Raw genomic sequence first — 27,920 nt, 5'->3', positions numbered from 1 at the left:
CAGTTGTGTTTTTAGGCAGATACACTAACTTTTCCTGTGGATGTAGGTCATCAAGATGCTGAGGGTGGCCTGGGGCATTATCAAGCAGGACGAGAATTTTAAAGGGAACACCCTCTTGCAGGCAATAGTGCTTGACTAGGGGTACGAAACGATTGATGAACCAGTCATCAAATAAAGCTTGTGTCATTCATGCTTTTTTATTTGCACGATAATAAAAAGGCAGTGTGTGCTTACTAACCTGCTTCAATGCACATGATTTCTGTGAACGATAAATAAATAGAGAGGCTTTACCTTGAACCCAGCAACATTTCCTCCCAAAACAAAATTTGACCCTGTCTTTAAAAGCCTTAAAACCGGGCATTGTTTTATCTTCTTTGTGTATGTAGGACCTTTCGACACTTTTTTCCCCAAAAAGTCCAGTTTCATCCACGTTATCTGCTCTGGACAGTGGCCACCTTTTTCGATGATTTTATCAAATTCAACCACAAATTTTTCAGCTGCTTCCACATCTGCACTTGCAGCCTCACCATTGATACTCTGATTGTGGCGGTTGAATCTCCCACAAAACCTTTGAAACCATCCATGGCTTGCTGTAAATGTTTCAGTCGATTCTTCTCCTTTGTGCACTTTCAAATTCTCAAAAAAACGGAGTGCTTTGGTTTGAATCAAAAGACTCATTGGCATTTTTTTTCTATTTGATTATCAATCCATACCGCCAGCAATTTCATGAATGAGGCCTTTCCGCTACTTAGTTATTATGGCTTGATATCCTGTCGATGCTTTTACTGCCTCTTTCACTCTATCTTTATCCTTTAGGCTTATTGAAATGGTAGAAAGTGCAAGTTCCAATTCACTTGCTATTTCTTTAACTTTCTTTTCTTGCCAGCCTCACAATCCATCATGATCTTCATTTTCATATCAAGATCAATAACTTTTCCTTTTTTCAGAGCACTTTGTGCAGGTGCATGCACGCTTTTTCTCTTTTCTGACATGGTGTGGGCAATACCTGTACAGTACAAGCACACATGACATTACTGTACATAAAGACATAAAACAGTACAAAGAACGCTGGAAGGGGCATTGACGAGAACTGAGTACAGTATAGTACATACCTGTAAAACAGCAGGCTGGGAATGAGAACAAGGCTGATGCAGAGTGATGACACAACGTCCTGAGTGGGTCGGGAGAGCTGGTCTTAAGTCTGAGCGGTCGATAAATGGGTAAGTCGTTAAATGAGGAGTATCTGTATAGCAGTGTGCAGAGGGTTCATCCAGAATTTCCCTGGTTATAATGCTGTCACAATTACCCTCTTGCTTCAATGTAATTGGCCTTGTCCAATAAAGATTTTTTATTGCAAAAGTATTATTTCTTAAGTACAGAACCACTTTTAATTCATTTTGCTAGAGTAAGAGTATAAAAAGAGTTCTGACTGCTAGAAATTATGGCACTGTGGCAATAACAAGAAGTAGAGAAAAACATCTCCGACATTCCTGACCACACATTTGTCCGGCATCAAGGATGTTAACATTATAAAAACAATACACCAGCTTGTCAGACAACCAGCATTTTCAGAAGGCGGCTAGCAATGGGAAGACCCAGAATTTGTCTCATGATCTTTTTTAATTCTCATCTACAATTTGTAAACAGTTTTGTCACACACACACACACATATATAAATATATATATATATATATATATATATATATATATATATATATATATACACACACACACACACACACACATATATATATATATATATATATATATATATATATATATATATATACATACACACATCTCACAAAAGTGAGTACACCACTCACACATCGGTAAATATTTTATTATATCTTTTCATGTGACAACACTGAAGAAATTACACTTTGCTACAATGTAAAGTTGTGAGTGTACAGCTTGTATAACAGTGTAAATTTGCTGTCCCCTCAAAATAACTCAACACGCAGTCATTAATGTCTAAACCACTGGCAACAAAAGTGAGTACACCCCTAAGTAAAAATGTTCAAGTTGGGCCCAATTAGCCATTTTCCCCTCCCCGATGTCATGTGACTTGTTAGTGTTACATGGTCTCAGGTGTGACTGGGGAGCAGGTGTGGTAAATTTGGTGTTATCACTCTCACACTGGTCGCTGGAAGTTCAATATGGCACCTCATGGTAAAGAACTCTGAGGATCTTAAAAAAAGAATTGTTGCTCTACATAAAGATGGCCTAGGCCAGTGATGGCAAACTTTGGCACCCTAGATGTTTTGGAACTACATTTCCCATGCTCAACTACACTTCAGAGTGCATGAGCATCATGGGAAATGTAATACAAAACAAGTGGGGTGCCAAGGTTCGCCATCACTGGCCTAGGCTATAAGAAGATTGCCAGGACCCTGAAACTGAGCTGCAGCACGGTGGCCAAGACCATACAGCAGTTTAACAGGACAGATTCAGCTCAGAACAGGCCTCGCCATGGTTGACCAAAGGAGTTGAGTGCACGTGCTCAGCGTCATATCCAGAGGTTGCTTTGGGAAATAGACATATGAGTGCTGCCAGCATTGCTGCAGAAGTTAAAGGGGTGGGGGGTCAGCCTGTCAGTGCATATCCCGCACACTGCATCAAATTGGTCTGCATGGCTGTCGTCTCAGAAGAACCCCTCTTCTAAAGATGATGCACAAGAAAGCCTGCAAACAGTTTGCTGAAGACAAGCAGACCAAGGACATGGATTACTGGAACCATGTCCTGTGGTCTGATGAGACCAAAATATACTTATTAGGTTCAGATGGTGTCAAGCATGAGTGAAAGCAACCAGGTGAAGAGTGCAAAGACAAGAGTGTCTTGCCTACAGTCAACCATGGTGCTGAGAGTGTCATGGTCTGGGGCTGCATGAGTGTTGCCGCCACTGGGGAGCTACAGTTCATTGAGGAAACCATGAATGCCAACATGTACTGTGACATACTGAAGCAGAGCATGATCCCCTCCCTTCGGAGATTGGGCTGCAGGACAGAATTCCAACACGATAACCACCCCAAACACACCTCCAATATGATCACTGCCTTGCTAAAGAAGCTGAGGGTAAAGGTGATGGACTGGCCAAGCATGTCTCCAGACCTAAACCCTACTGAGCATCCTCAAACAGAAGGTGGAGGAGCGCAAGGTCTCTAACATCCACCATCCCTGTGATGACATCAGTGGAAGAGGACTCCAGTGGCAACCTGTGAAGCTCTGGTGAACTCCATGCCCAAGAGGGTTAAGGCAGTGCTGGAAAATAATGGCGGCCACACAAAATATTGACACTTTTGGGCTCAATTTGGACTATTTAAGGGGTGTACTCACTTTTGTTGCCAGTGGTTTAGACATTAATGGCTGTGTGTTGAGTTATTTTGAGGGGACAGCAGACAGCAAATTTACACTGTTATACAAGCTGTACACTCACTACTTTACATTGTTGCAACGTGTTATTTCTTTAGTGTTGTCACATGAAAAGATATAATAAAATAGTTACAAAAATGTGAGGGGTGTACTCACTTAGAAACATAGAATGTGTCGGCAGATAAGAACCATTTGGCCCATCTAGTCTGCCCAATATATCTGAATCCTATGAATAGTCCCTGGCCCTATCTTATATGAAGGATAGCCTTATGCCTATCCCATGCATGCTTAAACTCCTTCACTGTATTTGCAGCTACCACTTCTGCAGGAAGGTTATTCCATGCATCCACTACTCTCTCAGTAAAGTAATACTTCCTCATATTACTTTTAAACCTTTGCCCCTCTAATTTAAAACTGTGTCCTCTTGTGGTAGTTTTTCTTCTTTTAAATATGCTCTCCTCCTTTACCGAGTTGATTCCCTTTATGTATTTAAAAGTTTCTATCATATCCCCTCTGTCTCTTCTTTCTTCCAAGCTATACATGTTAAGGTCCTTTAACCTTTCCTGGTAAGTTTTTTCCTGCAATCCATGTACTAGTTTAGTAGCTCTTCTCTGAACTCTCTCTAGAGTATCTATATCCTTCTGTGAGATACTGTGGGTGTGTATATATATATATATATATATATATATATATACATACATACACACACAATTTTTTTTATCATTTATCTTTACCTGAAGTATATCGCCCGCATTGAAACTCAGTTCATCTGCATTTCTGGCCTCAAATGGGTACAGTGCTTTGTAATTAACAAACACAGAAGATTTTCTTCTCTCCGAAGTTCCAGCAGGGCCTAGAAAAACAATAGAAGTTATTACAGATCTGCCACCCTTTCACTCCAAACCCACATGATAAAACAGAAGATATCTTCTTTTAGGTTTATTCCTAATTGTGGTAAACAAATACTAAATTTAAAATAATTTTGAGTAGGGTCTTAAGATTCTGTATGAAGGTAAAGTGCACCTGTGCTTGGCCTATACAGTGCAAAGCAACAAGTTAACTTTAATGTTGGCAACCACAGTTGTTCTGTTGGCCTTCCCTTTACTCCCTCACTACCTCTTCAATCCCCTGCTGATATGTTCCACCATAGCAGCAGGGGATTGAAGGGAAGCTGGAAATCAGTGAAGTAGACATACGCCAATGATTTTCCACTTAGTTCCGTGTTGAGCGGCCACTTTGCTGCATTCTGAACACAGGAGGTTGGATGCTCGGCAACTACACTATTCAGATAATGCTTTGCATTTTCTGAACAAATGTAAAGGGTTCCCTGATTGAATGAGTTGGAGAGGCAGGGTGGTGACGTCACCCTCTCCGTGTGTTCAAACAAAGAACGCTTTGCATTCATTCAGAGAATGCAAACAATTTTCTGAATGGCACCCATGCCAAGCGGCTGACTTTCTGTATTCAGAATGCAGCAAAGCAGCCACTTAGCAAAGGACCCGGAAGCAAGTGGAAATTATCGTAGTAGCGGTGTCTTCTTCAGTGATTTCCAGCTTCCAGGGGCCCCAGTCAGATATGATACATGCATAGTGACATTGGTCCAAGGTGTATCGACGTAACTAAGTATAAAATATCCATACCTGGAATTCTTTAAAGCTCCAGTCTCCCCTCCAAAAAATAAAAGTCAGCAGCTACAAATACGGTACTCTAGCTGCTGTCTTTTAATCTTTTAATATAAGGACACTTACCTGTCCAGGGATCCAGGGATGTCCTCACCTGAGCCAATTCTTCAATCGGCTTTGGGTGCAGGCACTGGAATCTTAGTTAAGGGAAACTTCCGGCTTCACAGCCAGTTTCCTACTGTGCATGCATGAGCAGCGCTGCGCTTTGTGAATGGTCCCGCAGTCTTCTGGGACCTGTGATATATACCAAAGGCTGTGGGGAGAAGGAGGGGGGGGGGCAAACTTGCACAGATTGCCATGGTCAATTGGGCAGAGCGGGAACTCGTCAAAACCAGGTATCCAGCCCCCCCCCCCCCCAAAAAAAAAGTACCAAATGAGGCAGTTGAGGGGGGAGGAGGATGCAAACAAGTGGAACTTCTCCTTTTGGGTGAAGTCTTGCTTTAAGGTTTTAACATATTACAATTTACTAAGCTAAGCTACAAATTTGGAAAATGTTGTGCCACTCCCCAATTTCATAAACTGTAAAGAATGCACTGAAGAAGTGGCTCGGATAAGCTACAAAAAGTCTTCAATATTAATGAACAAGTCCATCTGCATTTGACTAACTAGTACTAGCTATGCCATGACCTGGATACATGAGAACTTTCACAGACCTAACAGCAAAGAGAAACAATACTTAGAGCAATAACAAGTTACTTACCTTTGTCAATGCTTCCTTGTCTCGCACCAATAAATTTTAGTTTGTCAGCAAACTTCTCATCAATGTTGAGTTTGGAGAATCTTTTCTCTGGCTCTTTGTTGGTACTGCTGTCCTTTCGTCTCCTCTCTTCCTCTTCTGCTTTACTCTTCTCCTCCGCTTCCCTTTTTAGCTCAGCCTGTTTGCGTTTCTCCTCTTCTTGTTTCCTCCTCTCCTCAGCTTCCCTTAGAATTTCTGCCCGCTTCCTCTTCTCTTCCTCTTCTCGCTGCCTCTCCTCTGCCAGCTTCTGTTGTTGGGCTTCACGGTCCTTAATTCTGGCTGCCTCCTCCTCAGCCCGCTGCTTCTCCAAGAGAATCTGTTCTTTTCTCCGTTCTTCCTCTAGGCGCTTCTGCTTCTCCTCTTCCTCCCTTTTTACCCGCTCCTTCCACAGGTTCTCTTTCTCCTGCTTGGCTCGCCTAAGGGATGGTAAAAAATAAAAAAAAAAGTACTGCAAATATATCAAGCGTAAAGGTGTGTTGGTAACTAATTATAGCTTAAACTTTTTAGACCCCTGATTATCGCAGCTGTACTATATGGCCAAAAGAAAGCAGACATCCCTCAAATGAATGAGTTTAGGTGTTGACAGGGATGGAACTGGTAATGCTGAATGAAAAAGACATTTTAGACAATGGTGTTCTTCCAACCTTGGGGAAAGTCCCTTTTATGTTCCAGTATGACCATGTCCCTGTGAACAAAACCAGCTTCAAAAAGATGTAGCTTACCTAGTTAAGCTCTTTGGACATAATACCTATGTTTAAAAGAGTGAACTGTTATTCACAAGCTGATGGTTGTATAGCCGCCCGTCGCTTTTACAGCTTGAGCGAGCACTAAGTGATATGTGCCCAGCCGAGCACTGCAGCGTTTAAAGGAACATTTTGTTCACATTGCATTTATTTTCTATCACAAGATTTAAAGGAACAGCGCACCATTTTTGCACATATTATTTGGGTTGCAGCAGTTCCCCTAAAAGGCCAGCACAGACTAAATTTTTTATTTTTTTTTGAGTACCTGATGTGACGGACGTGGTTATCAATGCCACCACCTCCGTTTTGTCCGAGCGGGAAGAAGCTCATAATTCTAGAAATACCAATTATGATTTTAGAATGACTGTCTGTTACACACACTGTCAGCTGTCCGGTAGGTTCAGAGGGTTTATTCTATACAGTAGCACTCTTCAAGAGACAGGTTCTTTGTTAGCTTGCATTAAGAGCTTAGGGACAAGGTTAACACATTTCAAAAAATGGATTTTTGTAAAATCTTACCGTAAAATCCTTTTCTCTTAGCTCATCGACAGACGTAGTCCTCGGTGATACACCACCTTCGGGTTATGTTACCTCCGCAGGAGCAGGACTAGACAGGAAATTAAAAAGCTCTGGCCACACCCTAGGGGCAGTCCCAGAGGGTATATCCTCTCTCTCTCTGCCTCAGCAAATCAGTTATGTGAAAAAGCAGTGCTTAGAGAATTTAACCCAACCCAACTCCAAAACAGAGGGGCGGGGACTACGTCTGTCGATGAGCTAAGAGAAAAGGATTTTACGGTAAGATTTTACAAAAATCCATTTTTCTCTAGCGCTCATCGACAGACGTAGTCCTCGGTGATACACCACCTTCGGGACGTCCCAGAGCAGTATCACAACTGAGGGGTGGGAAAATGGAAATCAAATCCCAATCTAGAAGGCCCAACCGGTGCCAACTAGAAGTTTACAATGCTCATCCTTAATGATGAGACTCAACAAAAAAATTTTTCAAACAGAAAAAAACCCTCGAGGTAGACCACCGGTCTCCTCAAATTGCGGCCTGCAAAACCTTGCGGCCAAATGAGGCATCCGCCGATGCCGTCACATCAATTTTATAGAATTTAGTAAAGGTATGTACCGACGACCAAGTGGCCGCCTTACATACCTGGACCACTGACGCCTGACGGCGAAAGGCCCAGGAAGTACTGAGCGCTCGAGTGGAGTGCGCCCTAACAGGGAACGGAGGACTCTGACCCTTAATAGAATAAGCCTGTACCACCGTTTGTCTAATCCATTTGGCAATGGTCGCGGCAGATGCAGGCAAACCCTTTCTGGGGCCATCCGTGATCACAAAAAGTGAATCCGTCTTACGGAATGATTCCGTAGCTTTCAGGTATACCCTGATTGCCCGAACCACATCCAAGGAATGCAACGCATGTTCCCGATGATGCTTGGGCTGAGGACACAAGGAAGGTAGTACAATATCTTCATTCAGATGAAAATCTGAAACCACCTTAGGAAGAAAAGATGGCTTAGGATGAAGTACTACCTTATCCCTATGAATCACTAGGTATGGGGACTGGCATGATAATGCAGCCAGTTCTGACACCCTGCGAGCAGAAGTAATAGCCACCAAGAAGACCACCTTCTGGGATAAAGTAAGCAAGGGAATCTCCCTGATGTTTTCAAAGGGAGGTTTCTGTAGAACCGACAAAACCAAATTAAGATCCCAGGGCGGTAAGGGCGCGCGGACTGGAGGAGCCAGGTGCCGCACCCCCTGGATGAAATTCCGCACCAAGGATTTGGTAGCTAAAGGTTTCTGAAAGAAGATTGCTAATGCTGAAACTTGACCCTTGATGGTGCTCAAGGCTAGCTTCTGCTCAACCCCTTGTTGCAAAAAGGCCAATATTCGAGACACCGAATAGGTACGTGGAGGAAATCCTAAAGATTCGCACCACGCAATATAAGTCTTCCATGTGTGATAATAGACTTTGCTGGAAGTCGCTTTCCTTGCTTTAATAAGGGTAGGAATGACAGAAGTAGACAAACCTCTGTCCTTCAGTACTTGGGTCTCAATGGCCAGGCCATTAAAACCAGCGACTGTAAAGCACGAAGGTAAATAGGTCCTTGAGACTACAGACACTCCCTGAGACGAAGTTCCCACGGAACGTCTGCGACTAACCTGTCCAAGTCGGCCAGGCCGGCTTGAAGAGGCCAGCCTAGAATTTCTAGGACCACTGGCGCTGATTGGATCTGAACCAGGCGTCCCTAGAGGTACCTGGCCCCGACCATCCGAGAAAGTCTGGTCGTTTTCTGTTCCCACACATTTATCAGATACCTGATAGTTATCAGGCAAGGTGATCTTTTCTGGTTGAACCTCAGGGACCGAAGTCACCCGACTAGAGGCTACTTGGCCTATCTGGTCAATCAGATCCGATTCCTGTGAGGTATCGGGACTAATCTTAGGAAAAGGTAAAGGAAAAGATCTATACAGGGAACGGTAACTACCGCTTCCTGTACTTAAATGTTGGAAGGGAAGAATCGCACCGGTAGTAGTGGTTGATGCTCGATCTAATGTCCTGAATACCGGTGAAAACGTCCCCCCACCCTGAAATTGGGTGGGGGCGCACCTTCAGGCTGTGTACTCCTTTACTTCGGGTTTGGCTGGGTTGGTCCTCTGCTTGTCCGACCAGCCCTTCTTGAACCCTCCTGGAGGAGTCTTGCCTTTCCCGGAAGTACCAGCCGGGCGTCCTTTATGGGCGGTAAAGAAAGGTCCTCGGTTGTTGCGAGGTCCCTTAGCTTTTGCAGCCTGTGGCAAAAAAGTACTCTTGCCCCCGGTGGCATCCTTAATGATTTCATCTAGGTTGGCTCCAAATAGACGATTCCCCTGGAAAGGGAGATTGGTCAAAGTCTTTTTGGAACCTAGGTCAGCTGACCAGCATTTTAACCACAGCACACGTCTGAGGATCACTGCTAACTTAGATGCATGCCCTAACAAGGGAGTAGTGTCCAAGGCTGCGTCACAGATAAACCGTAGCCCTTGTATGATCTGTTCTATCAAATCAGATGTCTCCTGGGGAATATCTTTTCCCCTAAGATCTTGGCGTACCATCTTCGCCCATTCTGTAAGTGTCTGGGAAACTAGACCAATAACAATTACTGGTCTAAATGCTGACCCTATCAGAGAAAAGATAGTGCGGGACTCCGCTTCTATCTTTCGATCCACCGGATCCTTAAAGGACGAAGTGTCCTCCACTGGAATAACCGTGGCTTTATTCAGCCTGGAAATAGGCGGATCCACGACTGGTGGTACCGTCCATTTCTTAATGATGGATTCCTCAAACGGATAGCGTCTAGCAATACGCTTGGAAATAGTAAAGGTACGTTTAGAATGTTCCCATTCTCCTTTAATCTGATTTCCAAAACATTTAGGTACAGGAAAAGCCTTCGCCGTCTTGATGGGCTTATTAGTCCCAAAAGGCCTCTCTGTTTCAGTTGCCTCTGCCGGTAAAGCCTCAAGTTTTAAGGTTTCTTGCACTGCCACAACTAGTGCGTCCACCAATGCTTCTTCCTGAATTATAGCAGGAGAAGAAGCGTCCTCCTCACTGTCTGAGGGGGCTTTACCTGGGATAGCAGCCCTTGCAGAGGAACCTGCAACTGCAGTGACCATCTCTGAATCAGAGTCAGAGGTGTCAGATAGTATAGGGGTAGGCGGGGGTCGCTTCCTTGACCCCCGTCCCTGACAGGCCGCCTCCACCCGAGCCACCATAGACTCCAAAATTGCTGTAAATGACTCTATACTCTGTACACCGGCGGGTCCCGAGGCCCCCTCGAGGGAAACAGGTGGGGGAATCTGTGTGGCAGGGTCCATAATAACTCCTGTTACTTCCTGGATGATATAATTCAAAGTAAAGAAAAAACTTTTTTTTTTTTTTTTTTGACCCTCAGCGCCACAAAAAACCCCTTAGTGTTACCTGCTAGGGATCCCTATCGATCGAGAGAGAGAGAGATAGACCCCCAGGCTCACCACTTGATGTTCAGAGTTGAACTGCAACAGCTTACAGCGCTGTCTTAGACAAACAGGAAGTCTTTTGGCTGGCTGCCCAGGAAGAAAGGAGGCGGCTCCGCCCCTCTGTACGCCTTCCGGCGCCTCCCCCAAGCTCCACGAGGTGTAGAATCACCTAAAACATGGCCGCCCCCATGCTGGAGACACGAGGCTACGCCAAAATGGCGGCTCGTGCGATCCAGCAAAAAAAATGGCGGCGGCCTGTGCTGACTAGCGGTGTGCTGCAGGCACACAACACTCTCTCTGCATGGGGATATGGCATGTTTGGCGGTACCGGCCCTGGCGGACCGCATGGCCGTTCGGGAGGCCTGCTATTAGCTGGAGATCTGACTTGGAAGGCAGTCTACATGTCCATGGCTTCTGACTGGTAGGTAGCTTATACTTAACCCATAAGATTCCCAGAATGCCACAGATTACATCTTTAAAACATGTATACAATAGATTGTTAGCTCCCAAACCAAGCCTCCTGGCTTTTGCACACATAAAATCACACTCAAAGTAGGAGGATTTGTGACATGTTATAGGATAGAAAGAACTCTTTCTTACCATACAGAGAGGGGCCCGCGTTCACCACAAAACCCGTCAGGGAAAACAGGGGGAACATACTACTCACCATACCGGAACCAGGCGGGCACCAACTCCTGACAGTACCCCTCTCCACCGGGGCGGGAGGGCTGTCGACCGATACAGACGCCGTGACTCATGGTCTTTGGCGTTTCAGCGAGACGTTTAACTCGCGGGTTCAGTCCTTTAATGGGACTTTGTCGCGGCCGACTCAGCGCGGAGCTATGGCCTGCACGCGCTCGTAGGCTGAACTGGGGTGACCACCGGATCTCAACATCCAGCCCGTCGCCCAGTTCAGCTTTCTTGCTTGAAGATCTCACAGGAACACTGGAGAAAAAAAGCTGTCCAAAAATCCTTTTAGAAAAAAATTTCTTGCCAGGACCTAAGATCCCAGCAAGGTATCTAGGTCCTTACTCCTAACTAGACAGAAAATAACTGATTTGCTGAGGCAGAGAGAGAGAGAGGATATACCCTCTGGGACTGCCCCTAGGGTGTGGCCAGAGCTTTTTAATTTCCTGTCTAGTCCTGCTCCTGCGGAGGTAACATAACCCGAAGGTGGTGTATCACCGAGGACTACGTCTGTCGATGAGCGCTAGAGAAATAAAGTTTTAATAATGAAAAGGTCAAAGTTGGTGCAAATAAAATATTTACAGAAAAAAGGTGTTTCAAAGAAATAGAGACCTAATTCAGCAATAGAAAAATAAGGTAGAATTGAGGAGGACGAATACTTGCAGTCAATGTCCTGGGTATTATCAGAGTTTAGTCGTTGAGTCAGGTGGTATCGGTTCTCAAACTGACAAATGTCCCTGCTTTGATGGTAAAGGAGAACTGTCCACTGGTTAGGGATCTCCCTTTATCTCTGGGGTCAAAGGGGTGTTGACAGATGCCCCTGACCAATAAAACAGAGTGGCCAAGGGCTGTCCTGGGTTTATGACTATCAGGTCCCTCCCCTTTTGACAGTTTTATACCATTATTCATATCTTCCAATATGTATCGATTACATTCTTTAAACTGATAGAATACTGTTCAGTATGGGGCGCATGCGCGCGATCGTGAAAGATGGCTGCCTGATCTCCACGCCACTGGACACTCACCATCCGGCAGATAAAGCACTGCTCTGCCCCAGCGACGACCTTTCTATCCCATCAGCTTGCGGACACTGCCGGGCACACGGGGGTATGCGTCGAGCGCCCAAATTCAAGCAGAAACAGCGAGCCCAGATGAAAGCTGCTCCGGCCGGGAAAGGCAAGATGGCGCCCGAACCACCGGAGCCTGATGACTCCACGTGGCTCTCCTCCTCCTCCCTGACGGACAGCCTGCAGCAATTCCCTGTGGATCTGGTAAGCCCAGCTCCCCCGGACTCTGATGCCATGTTAGCTAAGTTCCGTGCTATTGTCAGGGATGAGATTGCCACAGCTTCCCGCACACTTTCCTCTGACCTCATAAAAGCCCTCAAGGAACTTGGAGGCCGCACAAATCAGTTGGAACACAGAATGGACTTGGTTACTAAGGTGTTGGAGGGACACGAAGATGAGGTGAACAGGCTTAATGGGGAACTTAATGTCCTCCGCGACAAGCTGAAAGATGCTGAAAATAGGGCCCGCAGGGACAATCTCCGCATCTGGGGGTTCCCAGAGACTGTCACTGATTTACAGGGCACTGCTACAGCCTTTTTTCAAGAACTGGCCCCTGAAATGCCCCTGGAACGCCTTGAATTTGACAGAATTCATAGGTCCCTGGTTCCTAAACCTGCAGATGGTACCCCTCGGGACGTCATTTTAAAATTTCATTACTATCGTACTAAAGAACGGCTCATGCAGGCAGCACCCTGAACTTTCTTTCCAGAACTATTCACTTCAATTGTTTGCGGATCTTTCCCCGGTCACTATAGACAGATGGAGATCTCTGAAACCCTATCTACAAATCCTGCAGACTCATAAAAATTAAATATCGCTGGGGTTTCCCCTTTAAGATCTCTTTCACTGCTCAAGGCCGCCAATTTCATGCATCCTCCCTGGCTGACTTGCGCCGCCACTTCCAGGATTTGAATTTGGATCTCCCCTCATCTCAGACGGCTACTTCGTCTTCATCTTCAGCTTCCAGAGCGAAACCATCTTCTTCATCCTCCCCCTCCAAGCCGCCATTCCCAAGGCTCCCACCATGGTTCCCAGGCTCTCCGTTCTCTTCAGGCTTAACGCTTCCAGGATGTCCCTATCAAGTGACCTCCGCCGGACTTCCTTTTTAGTTTTTTTTTTTCCACTTTATTTGTCTTCCAGGTGTAGTCCCACAGTCAGATGACTTCTAGGGGGTCCCTGTGATGTACCATTGGGCCGGTTGCGCCCCCGTGACTCCCTCCTGGTTGTAGGGTGGTGGCATCCTGCCCCCAGTTGCATTATTGTTCTTTTTGTTTTTTTCTTTATTTTTTATTATGCTACAGTTTTGCACTAATTGACTGGGACTCCCAGTTGTTCCTACTGCCTTGTTTTGGCTACCTTATTGCTGTACTGTGATACTGATAGGCCATCCCCACAGTTGTTTTTGCATTTTTACTGTGCCTTATGCTGTTTTACTGACATTTTCCTTTTTTGCTTTTTTCCCTACCATGTAGTCGTCGCTGCACTGCAATTTTTTCTTCTGTTTTTGTAGCACTTTGGGTTGGGTGCTTACGTACTCCTCCCGGTGCTCATTTTTTTAATATATTGGTCGGATGGGTCTGGTGGACCACCGCCCCCCTGTTGAGTCGGCTCTTGTCCAGGATTATGGTCCTGGCCAACCCCTGGCACGCCTGTGGTCCTTCAGGCCCACTCCTAGATGCATGTATGCGTTACCATTGTTGTGATTTTGCTATGTTCTTTCAGGTTTCTCGGTTTCTTTTTTTTGTCTCCATTTCTCTCTTCTTGGCTCCCTTCTTTTCCTCCCTGCCTTGTCTCCTTTCCTTTTTCCCAGGTCCTGTGGGGCTGGCAGTTCGGTGTAAGTTGCTCTTTTTTGTATTTCTAACTATTTCCTAACTCCAATCCGGGCCCCTTCCTAACCCATGTCTGCTCCCTTCTCATGTCCCATGCCAAAGGTACCCCTCTCCTGGCGGGAGACTCGAATGCTGTACTGAATCCAGCATTGGATAAATACCCCCCTGAGAGAGTTGCTTCCTCATCTGCTGCCAAACGCTTTGCTTCCTCCTTACAATCCTCTGACCTTGTGGACTTGTGGCGAGAATTGCACCCCAGCGGTAGGGACTACACACATTACTCCCATCCTCACCGATCCCACTCCCGTATAGATCATGTCTTTATGTTACGAAAAACATCTCCCCCTGGTTCACTCTGTCTCTATTCTGGCTGTCCCCTGGTCTGATCACGATCCACTTTTGGTGGAATGCAAGTCTATTTTAAGCTTGCCCCATCGTTCCTCCTGGATAATGAATGACTCCCATTTGTCCTTTACGGATATTCAAACTGAGCTCTTACAAGCGTCCAAGGAATATTTTGATCTCAATACGGGCTCGGTTTCATCTCCAGTGACACTATGGGAAGCATATAAGGCAGTATTGTGGGGCCGCATTATTCAAATAGCTTCCAGGCGTAAACGGGAACGGCTGAAACTTCAGCAAACGTTAGAGGCTCGCCTAGACCGCCTTTCCGTTACTTTTAAGCAAGCTCCGACTCCTGCCAACCGCAGGCTGTTGGCCCATTGTCCGGCTGAGTTGGACTTGTGCCTTACTGACAAGGCGGAGAGGACCCTAAGATGGTCCCGCCAAATGTGGTACGCCAAGGCCAATAAACCAAACGCAATGTTGGCCACCAGGTTGCGGACCTTTGCTCCTAAAATTACCCCTGTTACTTTGCACACTCGCCATGATGTGCTTACCAGTAACCCTCTTCGGGTTCTGGAGGAATTGCCGGGCTGTACTCGGCCCCGGCACAGGCCGATCCCCAAGCCGCAGATACTTTCTTGCAACATGTTTCCCTACCCACGCTTTCAACCTCTCATGTGACTCTTATGGATCGTGATATCCAGGAATATGAGGTTCTGCAATGCATTACAGACCTGAAGATAGGTAAGAAACCTGGTCCGGATGGCTTTACTGCATTATTCTTTTGGAAATTTGCGACTGTCCTGGCTCCTCCCTTGACTGCAATGTTTAATGCTGTTAAAATGGTCAACCCCTGATCTTTTGACCGCTAATATTGTTATGGTGCCCAAACCGGATCGGGACCACTCTTCGTAGGCTAATTTTTGCCCGATTTCCCTCATCAACATCGATATGAATTTGCTAACCAAAATACTGGCTACTCGTTTGAACTCCTTCCTTCCCCGCCTGATTAGGAAAGACCAGGTTGGTTTTGTGCCCCGGCGGCAGGCAGGGGATGCTATTCGGCGGATCATCCAATTGCAGCATTTTGCTCTTCAACGCCGCATACCCACTATACTACGGTCCTCGGACGTGACTAAGGCTTTTGATAACTTGTCTTGGCCTTATCTTATAACTGTCCCTCGCCGCTATGGTTTTGGTCCCTCGTTTTTGTCCTGGCTGTCTGCCCTCTATGACTCTCCTCAGGCCCGCATCAAATATTATAGATTTGAGTCGCTCCCTTTTTCTATTGGCTGGGGTACACGACAGGGTTGCCCGTTGTCTCCCCTCCTATTTGTTTTGGCTTTGGAGCCCTTGGCCGAAGCGATACGCTCCCACCATGACATCTCGGGCATCGAGGTTGCAGGCTCGCAACATAAAATATCCCTATTTGCGGACGAAATTTTGTTGTCTCTTACTTCGCCTAAGATCTCGTTACCCAACCTTTTGAACTCGTTTGCTGTCTTTTCTGGTCTGCGTATCAATCCTGCTAAATCTAAAGCAATGTCCGTCACTTTGCCCCCTGCTGATGTGGTGGCTCTCCAGGCGGCTTTTCCTTTTCAATGGCACCCTGCCTTGCCCTACCTGGGTGTTAAGCTGTCTCCCGCATATGACGGTCTTCATGCTGTTAATTATCCGCCCCTCTTCCGCCACTTGACAGACCTGCTTTCTTCTTGGTCTCCCCTATCTTTATCTTGGTTCGGTAGGATCACTGCTGTTCGTATGACGTATCTCCCTAAACTGTTGTACTATTTTCGTGTGTTACCGCTTCCAATTCCTTCCCATATCTTGCGTATTCATCAGCGTAAAATTCTGAAATTTGGGGTTCTTCCAGACCCCGCATTAACAAACGCATCCTGTATGCTCGCAGGATTTCTGGAGGGTTTTCAGTCCCGAATCTATGTGCGTACTACACTGCAGCGTCCATAGCTCCTCTCTCCCATTTGCATGACACGTTTCAAATGCCATTATGGGCCACAATTAACCTGATGGACGCCTGTCCGATCCCCCTCTCCTCTATCCCCTGGCTCCCCCCGAAATTTCGTCCACCGGACCTGCGCCCTTCCCTTCTTCATTCCCTTCACTTTTGGGATTCTGTTAAATATTCTGCCAATTTGATTTCTCCCCACTTGAGGCTGTTACGGCTCTTTCCTATGCCCTTTCCTATTCTTTTCCTTTCCTTGCCCTATGTTTCCACCTGGCTTTGATAACCCACGGCAGTTTTCTTGGTGGGCGGATCACGGCTTTGTGAATGTCCACTCGTTATTCACCCCTACGAGGTTACTCCCTTTTGGGGCCCTTCGCTCCTCACATGATATCCCCTTGCGGGAGCATTATCCATATATGCAACACCATAATTTCCTTCAGCAACTCATTAAACATAAGCCTTTACCCTATACGCTCATGCCATTTGAAAGCCTCTGCAGGGCACGACCCCACTCACCGGGACTCATATCCCTCCTATATGCCTCTATTGTTTCTTGCGATACGCCCCCTTTTCCTGTCTATCATTCCAATTGGGAACTGGAATTGGGGGGTAAGCTGGACAGGGAAGACTGGCAGCACATGACAGCAGCTCTCTCAAAATGTTCTCGTAATGTCTTAATTCTGGAAAACACATATAAGGTGTTTTTTACAGATGGTATTATACCCCAGCCAGGCTGGCCAAATTTATACCTGCGTATTCTCCCTTGTGTTTTCGTGGTTGCACTCAGGAGGGGACCATGGCGCATATTTGGTGGACATGCCCCAAGGTATGCAGACTATGGATCAGGATCTATGCTTTGCTCCGTAATATTTTTCAGGTCACTTTGAAGAGAGACCCGTATGAGGCGCTTCTGTGCAAGCCTATACCTGACCTGACCTGTAAGCAACGTCAGTTGGCCCAGCATTTGTTCACAGCTACGAAATTGACGATAGCCCGATCCTGGAAGACCCTGTTGCTTAGCTTTGAGCCGGTCAAAAATCGTATGAATGATATTCTAATTAATGAAAAATTGACCGCTATAGCCTCTGATTCTCATGACAAATTTCTTAAGGTGTGGGGCCCCTGGATTTTGAATGTTGCCCCTTCTAGATTTCAGACCACTCACTCCCTCTATTTAATGCCCCCCGGGCGCTCGCCCCGCAGGACCCGTTCTCCCTTCCTTTTCCCCACCCTCCTCTTTGTCTTCTCCTATTGTCTTTGTTTGTCTCCCTTTCTCCTTTGTCTCTTTGTGCTGCTCTCTCTTTTTGTTCGGTACTTTAAGACCATGACTACATCTGATCAATGGAACACCCTAGGATTTCTCCTCCTGTTGTTTTTATTGCACTATATGCCACTAGGGGGACTTTTGATCCCCGTTTAAAAAATTTTGCTGACAAATTTCATCTAATTTACAATATTTTAAGTTTGGCTTACGCCCTATGTTTGTATCTTGTTTTGCTGCTACCTTTTCCATATGTTCCATTTTTCGCATTGTATGCACATACCTTGCCTTGTTGTATGTTTATCCTTTAATAAAAACTTTTGTACAAGAATATTGTTCAGCATTGAATTTCGCATCCAGGGATACTAAACACAGTATCTCAGATAAACTTGTCACCCAGGGAATATCTAACAGCTATCTTCCCCCTTCTACATGTGCTAGTGTGGTCATTTAGGACTATAATTCGTTCAGTGTGACATTTCTCATACAAATATATATTTTGGGGTCCTTGGACTAATGGGTCATGTTCCTGTCTGAGTTTATAAATCGTGTGTGTATTTAAGTTTTGAATTGGGCAGAGCTCTCTGATTGCCTTTTACAATCCCCATTAGTTCTGGGTATTCTTAATGGATTTGGTCATAGTGTTACAATAGGCCTGGACAGCAGAAACAAACATCCTACCAGGACTTAATTTGCGGTTTACCGCTCTGCACAGACCGAAGTGCTGGTTTCTGATGTCTCTTAGTTGAGATAACGGCTCTTTTGAAATGTAAAACCTATGCATACGCAAACCTCATATATGCAAATACAAACTTGCTCGTCCATCTCTTTATGGACCTTGCTGTGTGAACTGGTGCAGTTGTATTGGAACAGGAAGGGGCCATCCCCAAACTGTTCCCACAAAGTTGGGAGCATGAAATTTTCCAAAATGTCTTTGTATGCGGACGCCTTCCCCTCACTGGAACTAAGGGGCCAAGCCCAACCCCCTGAAAAACAACCCCACACCAAATGATTTGAACCAGTGCACAAAACAAGGTCCATAAAGACAGATGAGCACGTTTGAGGTGGAGAAATTTGACTGGCCTGCACAGAGTCAGACCAAACAGGAATAAACATAACCACCAATCACGTTTAAATTCCGTAAAACTAAGAGGGGTATATGCTAATGCCAGGAGCCTAGCTAATAAAATGGATGAATTGGAAATGTTAGTACATGAGGATGACATAGACCTTGTGGGAATAACGGAGACTTAGTTCGACCCCTCACATGACTGGCTGGCCAATATCCAAGGGTATTCGGTATACCGGAAGGACAGGGTAGGAAAAAGAGGGGAGGGATATGTCTCTATGTCAAGAACAATGTAACGGTGATAGAGAGGAGTGACATCACGGAAGGGATGAGCATGGATTTAGAATCTGTGTGGGTAGAACTCCATAGAGAAGGAGATAAGGGAAAAGTAATTGTGGGGGTTTGCTATAGGCCACCTAAACAAGGGGAGGAGGTAGAGCTGGAATTTTTAGCACTACTGGGTAAAGTGGCAAAACTGGGATCAGTCATCATATTGGGGGACTTCAATTATCCCGACATTGACTGGGAAGAGGGGACTACACACTCACAGAAGGCCCGTCTATTCACAGAAACCTTACAGGATAATTACATGTCACAGTTGGTGGATTCTCCTACTAGGGAAAATGCAGTCCTGGATCTATTGATCACTAATGACCCTGACCTAATCTCGGAGGTAAGAGTCCAGGACAACCTGGGCTCTAGCGATCACAGGATGATCACATTTAGTGTAAATAACAACAAGGCAAGTGGGGAACCTTAAACTTCAGAAGGGCAAACTTTCCAAAATTGTACTCATTGATGAAAAGGGTAAATTGGGACCAAACCCTGGGATCACTGACCACTGAGGAAAAATGGGAATGCTTTAGGAACATATTAAGCAAATGCATCTTGCAGTGCATTCCTATGGGAAATACATTTAGAAGAGACAAAGCCAAACCTGGCTGGCTAAACCATAGCGTTAAAAAACTTATTAGGGGAAAAAAATTGGCCTTCAAGAAGTATAAATCAGAGGGCACAGTATCAGCTTTCGAGCAATACAAGGAGGCAAATAAGAAAAGTAAACACGAAATCAAGATGGCTAAAATCAACTTTGAGAGACAAATAGCGGAGGATAGTAAAAAAAAACCCAAAGAAATTCTTTAAATATATCAACAGCAAAAAAGCTAGGGCTGAGCATATTGCGCACATAATTAACGATGATGGGAGGATGGTTACAGAGGACACTGAAAAAGCAACCGTGCTGAATGCTTTTTTTTCGTCAGTCTTTACACATGAAAAGGAGGGGTTCACTGACCACGACTGTATGGTTAGTAGTAATACACAGGACTTGCCACTATGGCTAACAGAGGGTGAAATCAGGGAAAGGCTGGATAAACTTAACACAAACAAATCACCAGGCCCGGATGGCGTACATCCGAGAGTACTCAAGGAACTCAGTAAGGTTATATCTAGACCACTGTTCCTGATCTTTGCTGACAGTATTAGGACAGGAGATGTACCAGGGGATTGGAGGAAGGCTAACGTGATTCCGATATTCAAAAAGGGTCAGAGGCATATCCCGGGAAATTATAGGCCTGTCAATTTGACATCAATAGTATGTAAACTTCTGGAGGGGATGATAAGGGACTATATCGTAGGGTTTGCTAAAGACAACAACATCATCAGCAGTAATCAGCACGGGTTTACAAATGGGCGTTCTTGTCAAACCAATCTCCTAACATTCTACGAGGTGGTGAGCTGTGAGCTAGATAGGGGCAGACCAGTGGATGTGGTGTACTTGGATTTCGCTAAGGCGTTTGATACAGTTCCCCACAAGCGCTTAATTTATAAAATAAGGTCTGCAGGTATCGACAGCAGGGTTTGCTCTTGGATACGGAACTGGCTAAAAGGGCGTGTCCAAAGGGTAGTAATAAACCGCGCATACTCAGACTGGTCTGAGGTTGTAAGCGGGGTGCCCCAGGGCTCAGTCCTGGGACCAACCTTGTTCAATTTATTCATAAACAGCATTGAGGGCGGGATCAGTAGTACGTTATCAGTTTTTGCAGATGACACTAAATTGGCTAGGGCAATAACTGCACAGCATGAAGCAGATATCCTACAGAATGACCTAGACAAAATAACGGAGTGGGCAACGACATGGCAACTGAGGTTTAATGTGGAGAAGTGTAAGGTTTTGCACTTGGGCACTAAAAACATAAAAGCACAATACACGTTAGGGGGGGAACACTTGGGGGAATCAAAAATGGAGAAGGATCTGGGAGTCTTGGTGGATGATAGATTAGGAAATAGCATGCAATGCCAAGCGGCAGCTGCCAAAGCCAGTAGAATATTAGCATGCATAAAGAAAGGGATGTATTCCAGAGATAAGACTATAATCCTTCCACTTTATAAAACTCTGGTCCGACCGCATCTGGAGTATTCTGTCCAGTTCTGGTCGCCAGTCCTCAGGAAGGATGTGTTGGAGCTGGAGAGAGTCCAGAGAAGGGCAACTAAACTGATTAGGGGATTGGAGGACCTTAATTACGAAGAGCGTCTGCAATCGCTCGATTTATTCTTCCTGGAGAAGAGACGCCTGAGGGGGGACATGATAGCAATTTATAAATATCTCAATGGGGATCCCAGCTTAGAAAAAAAGCTGTTCAGTCGAAGGGATTCCATGAGGACAAGAGGGCATACAATGCGCTTAGAGGAGAAGCGTTTTAACCTCAGGCAACGTGGGGGGTTCTTTACTGTTAGGGCTACAAGAGTGTGGAATTCTCTACCACAAGAGGTGGTCACTGCGGGAAGTATGGTGGCTTTCAAAAGACTCTTAGACTTACATCTCAAGGATCAGGACATTCAGGGCTATGTGAGATGATTACAGCCACACACACACCTACACAGGTTGAACTGGATGGACTATTGTCTTTATTCAACCTCAACTACTATCTAACTATATGAGTCACGTGCGTGTAAAGGCAGGTGTCCCGATAATTTTGACAATATAGTGCGTGTGTGTGTGTGTGTGTGTGTGTGTGTGTGTGTGTGTGTGTATATGTATATATGTACAGTACAGACCAAAAGTTTGGACACACCTTCTCATTCAAAGAGTTTTCTTTATTTTCATGACTATGAAAATTGTAGAGTCACACTTCAAGAGGTAGTCACCTGAAATGGTTTTCACTTCACAGGTGTGCCCTGTAAGGTTTAATAAGTGTGATTTCTTGCCTTATAAATGGGGTTGGGACCATCAGTTGTATTGTGCAGAAGTAGGGTGGATACACAGCTGATAGTCCTACTGAATAGACTGTTAGAATTTGTATTATGGCAAGAAAAAAGCAGCTAAGTACAGGAAAACGAGTGGCCATCATTACTTTAAGAAATGAAGGTTAGTCAGTCCGAAAAATTGGGAAAACTCTGAAAGTGTCCCCAAGTGCAGTCACAAAAACCATCAAGCGCTACAAAGAAACTGGCTGACATGCGGACCGCCCCAGGAAAGGAAGACCAAGAGTCACCTCTGCTGCGGAGGATAAGTTTATCCGAGTCACCAGCCTCAGAAATCGCAGGTTAACAGCAGCTCAGATTAGAGACCAGGTCAATGGCACATGTAGTTCTAGCAGCAGACACATCTCTAGAACAACTATTAAGAGGAGACTGTGTGAATCAGGCCTTCATGGTAGAATATCTGCTAGGAAACCACTTCTAAAGAAAGGCAACAAGCAGAAGAGACTTGTTTGGGCTAAAGAACACAAGGAATGGACATTAGACCAGTGGAAATCTGTGCTTTGGTCTGATGAGTCCAAATTTGAGATCTTTGGTTCCAACCACCGTGTCTTTGTGCGACGCAGAAAAGGTGAACGGATGGACTCTACATGCCTGGTTCCCACCGTGAAGTATGGAGGAGGAGGTGTGATGGTGCAATGCTGGTGACACTGTTGGGGATTTATTCAAAACTGAAGGCATACTGAACCAGCATGGCTACCACAGCATCTTGCAGCAGCATGCTATTACATCCGGTTTGCGTTTAGTTGGACCATCATTTATTTTTCAACAGGACAATGACCCCAAACACACCTCCAGGCTGTGTAAGGGCTATTTGACCAAGAAGGAGAGTGATGGGGTGCTGCGCCAGATGACCTGGCCTCCAGAGTCACCGGACCTGAACACAATCGAGATGGTTTGGGGTGAGCTGGACCGCAGAGTGAAGCCAAAAGGGTCAACAAGTGCTAAGCATCTCTGGGAACTCCTTCAAGACTGTTGGAAGACCATTTCAGGTGACTACCTCTTGAAGTGTGACTCTACAATTGTCATAGTCATGAAAATAAAGAAAACTCTTTCAATGAGGTGTGTCCAAACTTTTGGTCTGTACTGTATATATATATATATATATATATACATATACATATATACACACACACACACACACACACACACACACACACACAACGACACCAGTGAGTATATGTAGGCAATTAAACAATTGCCTAATAAATCAATCAAGGATCTTCTCTGACTAAACGAATGAGTGTCTAATCGCCTTTTCATGCGAACTTGTCATGTAACACAAACAAAAAAACCAAGTCTCTTTCTCGGAAGCTAAACAAGCTGCGCAGACCTCCCCTGACGTGTCACCCGCCAACATTGATCCATGGACAAAAGCCGAATGACTGTAAAGGACAGTGTAGGGAAGGAGGTCGGCAAGCTAATTCTGACACCCAATCAAACTAAGTACACAATATACATAAGATCCCAATATAAACCATACACATTGTATTATTTACTTATCCAACAGACCGGGTGGCTTACAAGCCCTCCAATGCCCGCCAGGGGACTAATGATGACTTATAACAACTCCATAAAACCATTTGAAAAATGATATTATATGCTATTGAAAGAAAAAGAAAAATGGAAATATAACAACCAGAAGAAAAAATGTAAAAACGAGAATGAATAGAAATGAGTAGCGGACTCCTGGGAACACTATAAGAAGCTGACATGGTGGATGAAGCTCGATGATCCTCGTATGGGCAGAACACAGATATTAGTGTAAAACAAATGTACTCGTTTTCAGTAAATATTGATAGGACATAAACACCAGTATCATAAATCACTGTTATTCGATAGAACTTTTTAAACTGAATTGCTACTCTCTTCATATATATATATTTCAAGCAACCATACATGGATACAATCTGACACAGTCACAAAAAAACACTAACAGCCCCCTTATTTATTCGTAAAAGTGTGTAAGATGCCACTTACATAGGGACCTTAACCTGTCTCACCTTGTCTGGGAGTGACTACCTTCGCCACAGGCTGGAGCAGCATTTGTTTGGCTTTCTTGGCTCCCTTGCTGGCGCTCCTGGTTCCACCTCTTCCCTGAGTGTCCCCATAGCAAGCTGCTTGCTATGGGAGCACTTGTGTGTGCTCGCTCCTGAGCCCCGGTCTGTGTGTTCATAAGACACACTGCAAGGGCGCTGCCGAGCATGCTTGTAGTTCACTGACTCTTTCTGCAGTTCAGGAACTACCTGCTGATATCGGAGGTATGGGCAGACAGTGTACTGAGAGTCTGCAGGATCTTGGCATTGCAATGCTTTAAAGGCTTCAGTGTAGAAAGAAAAAATATATTAAAAGCACTTTCTTTTTGTAACTTCAAAAAGATGTGCATTTGCATAATGGGAACTCATCTTTTATTCTCCAGCCTATAATGTGATCTTTATGTTTTAGTCAACTTCGTTATCACAACTGGGAGTCACTTTTATTTGTTCCCAATTGTTAGTGGGGACCCTGAGCTGTCAGTGACAGACCAGTTTTTTAACAGCAGGTATCTGCAAACAATGTCACCTGCAAGTTATCAAACAGGGGAATGTAGATTAACATTTAATTCAGGCCCGTAGACTCATTCTACAACAATGAAAAACCAATAGGGTGCCCACTCACAGAGAATGGGTACTTAGCATGGGTGATACTCTCAGGTTTTAAGATTATTTTTCAGCATCGGGGATGCCCGGGCAAATTTGATCTGGGGGATTGGCTAGTAGTGCCAGGTCTTGCACCGGTTGATCTAGTAATGGATAGAATTTTGAGTTTACTTTTTTTTTTTTTTTTGGAAATCTCACACCAAATGATCTTCTGTAATTACATCTTTTCTTAGCATGTGTACAGTATGTAACTCTGCACCCTTAATGTGATTCAGCTTTAAGAGTATTTACCGGTCTTTTGATGTACCACATTATGTATGGATGGCCGGAACTGTGGATCCATGTTACTGACCTATATATTGGTTGTACTTGTGTTTATTGGTAAAAATTCAATAAACTTTATTTCGGATTTGAAAAAAAAAAAAAAACTAACAAATTAAAGTTAACGTAGACACTGCAGGTGAGAAGAGGTTAGTAGCCTCAAAATCTGAAATTTTGTTCCTGCAATTTGGACATAACCCTTACCATCCCTTGTTATGATAGGTCCCCTAAAACTTGCACATAAAAATTACCAGTTTATCATAGCAACCAATCAAACTTGATTGTTTTTTTTTTTTTTTTTTTTAAAAGAAACCTGATTGGTAGTGCACAGTGCTGTGACTTTTATGTTACCTTGCCGCCTCCTCCTCTTCTTTCTTCTTTTGCGCCATTTCATTTTTCTTGCGCTCCAGGTCCTGCAGTTTTTCTTGCTTGATTTTCTGTAATTGGTGGAATGCAGCTTGCTGATTGTTGTAGCTTTCTCTCAACTCCTAATTAAAGGGAAATCAAGTCATCAGGTTTAGGTAACAAGGACAGCAATATAAACAAAAATGGAAACTGTGTCTAGCAACATGCAGTGACATGGCTGTACATGAGCAGGTGATCCAACATACACTGTATGAAAAAATAAAACTATGGACTCAGCTGAATAAGGGCTGGACAAAGGATCTATTTTGCGGTACGCAGACAATAATTCATGTCTATGCAATGATCAGACAAGTTTAATTATGTTCCAGGGAAAAAAAAAAAAAAACACATGGGTAAAACTTTCGTTCAACACATTTTTCATGAAAACTAAATTCATTTTTTGTTCAAGACTAATGAATTTGTTGACAGAAGATCCACAGGTCACAGATGATACAGAGTTGAAGTACATATATGTGAATGGTTTTACCTGTCAAATGATTTGTAATTCTTTTCAGCTGGCTTTGAGATTTAGACACCTCTACCACATTGCTTAACCAGTCAGGTCACCTCGCTACTTCCTGCTTTAGCTGGTTAGCAGTGTCACCTACCTGTTCAGTGAACAATGAATCAGTAAGAGTGGTGTCAACCTGCCTGGCTATGCAGTGGTGTAGAGTTGAGTAAAGCAGAAGACAGTTTCGCTTCAGAATACACCTTGACAATTAATACTGATGTTAATAAATGCATTAAACAGAGGTACTCTTCAGCAGGGATGAGTTCAGGTGTGTTTGGGCACAATTCCGCACCTGACTAAGTTACCCCACCGGAAATTGTCAAAGTGGACATCCAATAATAGGCGACGGAGGCATTCCCTGCTCTGCAACTACAAGTATACACGTCCCATGAATACCTGCGGCTCAAGAGCGGGGATGCCGTCACCACCTAGGATTGGCTGTCCACTTTGACAGCTTCCCAGCAGGATAGCTCAGGCAGGTTAAGACTCATGTCCAAACACACCTGAGCACATCCCTAATCTTCAGCAAAACTGTGTGTCAAAACAACCAACAAACTTACAGATAAAGGTAAACAAAGCTATTTGCATTTTTAACAGATCACTGTACTACTAAAATAAATTAATCCACCCATTCATCCCTTCTAAATCAACTTGCCAGAACACCTAGCTTTTTACCTTACTCTGCAGCAGAGAAAGGTTTTTTGACCTCCGTATCAGGAGCAGCTCCAGCACCAGGGATGGACACATAAAAGATTATGAGGGCTTAGTGCAGGCCCAGTGTCCAGGACGACCCCAAACAAATCTAATAGGGCTCATTGTGGCTCCCACATTCAAGACAACCCCAAACAAACCTGATGGCCTGAATTAGGGCTGCACGATATTGGAAAAAAAGTACATTGCAATATTTTTTTTTTTCAACAATATATATTGCGATTTTGAGAGGAAATCATGGAAGTATTGCAGCAGCGCAGCCTTCTTCTGATTGCAATTGCAGATTGCACCATACAGCCAGGGCAGGCCAGGGTTAATGTTATTGTAGGGATTGACAGTGACAGTCAGTGTGGATTAGGCACAGTCGGGACTCAGTGGTGGCAGGAGGTAGAAGAACACAGCCTGACATGACATCCGTCCAGTCCCACACGTACTGACTCGACTCTTCACTCTGAACTGTTACAATACAAGCTTGTTTCCAGTTCTTCAGTGTACTGAGAGCCGCTGATTGGTTACAGGGAGGAGCTGAGCTCCTCACTCTAGGATCATATTACCATCAGCTGCAGGCAGACTGAACGTGTGGGACTGATGTCGGCTCTGTTCTGCTACAAACACTGTGAGTCAATCTGACTTCTCCCTGCCTAATGCCTATGCCTTACATCGTATCTTCGGCGATGTATCGTCCACGCCCACAGCACGATAGTCAATATCACATCGACTATCGTTCAGCCCTAGCCTGAATACATAAGAAATTCGGTCAAAAATTTCCGCTCAGCGAGCGATCGGCCGCTATTCTACTCGTTAATGCCCAGCCATCAATGAGCGATATCGATAATCTGAACGAAAAATACCGTTTGAAAAACACAAAAATTTCTGTCGTCTCGTTTGCGAATGAACGATATTCTATACGTTGGTGTTGAGGTCGTTCAGTTTAAATCTGTATAACCTCATCATGCATGCCCGGAAATGGTGGTCGGCGGGCAACGGTCGGGCGATATTCGGACCGTGTATGTTGGCAATGTTTTCGACCGAAAAATAATTTTTCAAAAGTCGGTGGTCGAATGATGGGCCAATATTCTAATCGTGTATTCAGGCCATTAGAGAGCATACTGTGGCTCCAACATGAAGGACAACCCCAACCAAATCTAATAGGGCTCATTGTGGCTCCAACATCCAGTGCAGCCCCATACATGTCTATGAAGGCTCAGTGCAGCTCCAGCAACCAGGACAAACTCATACATGACAGGAAGGGCTCAGTGAAGAGGAACACCCAGCTTCAAAGGGCATTTCTGCCTGAGGGGAAATTCAC

At 44.8% G+C, this 27,920-nt stretch overlaps 1 protein-coding gene across 3 annotated transcripts in view; it reads right to left on the bottom strand.

Moving 5' to 3' along the window:
• The window catches only part of ITSN2 (intersectin 2), a 392,176-nt gene that overhangs the window by 153,603 nt on the left and 210,653 nt on the right, over positions 1 to 27,920 (bottom strand). For all 3 annotated transcript variants that reach the window (XM_082251747.1, XM_082251748.1, XM_082251746.1), the window contains 3 exons: positions 25,336 to 25,472; positions 5,755 to 6,206; positions 4,107 to 4,225 (listed from right to left, as the gene is read on the bottom strand). In XM_082251747.1, the coding sequence (XP_082107873.1) occupies positions 4,107 to 4,225; positions 5,755 to 6,206; positions 25,336 to 25,472 (708 nt within the window). The remainder of the gene's footprint in view (positions 1 to 4,106; positions 4,226 to 5,754; positions 6,207 to 25,335; positions 25,473 to 27,920) is intronic.

This window comes from Pelophylax lessonae (assembly GCF_965119305.1).
Source record: "Pelophylax lessonae genome assembly, chromosome: 3".
Taxonomy (NCBI): domain Eukaryota; kingdom Metazoa; phylum Chordata; class Amphibia; order Anura; family Ranidae; genus Pelophylax; species Pelophylax lessonae.
This window is presented reverse-complemented; position numbering and strand designations above follow the sequence as displayed.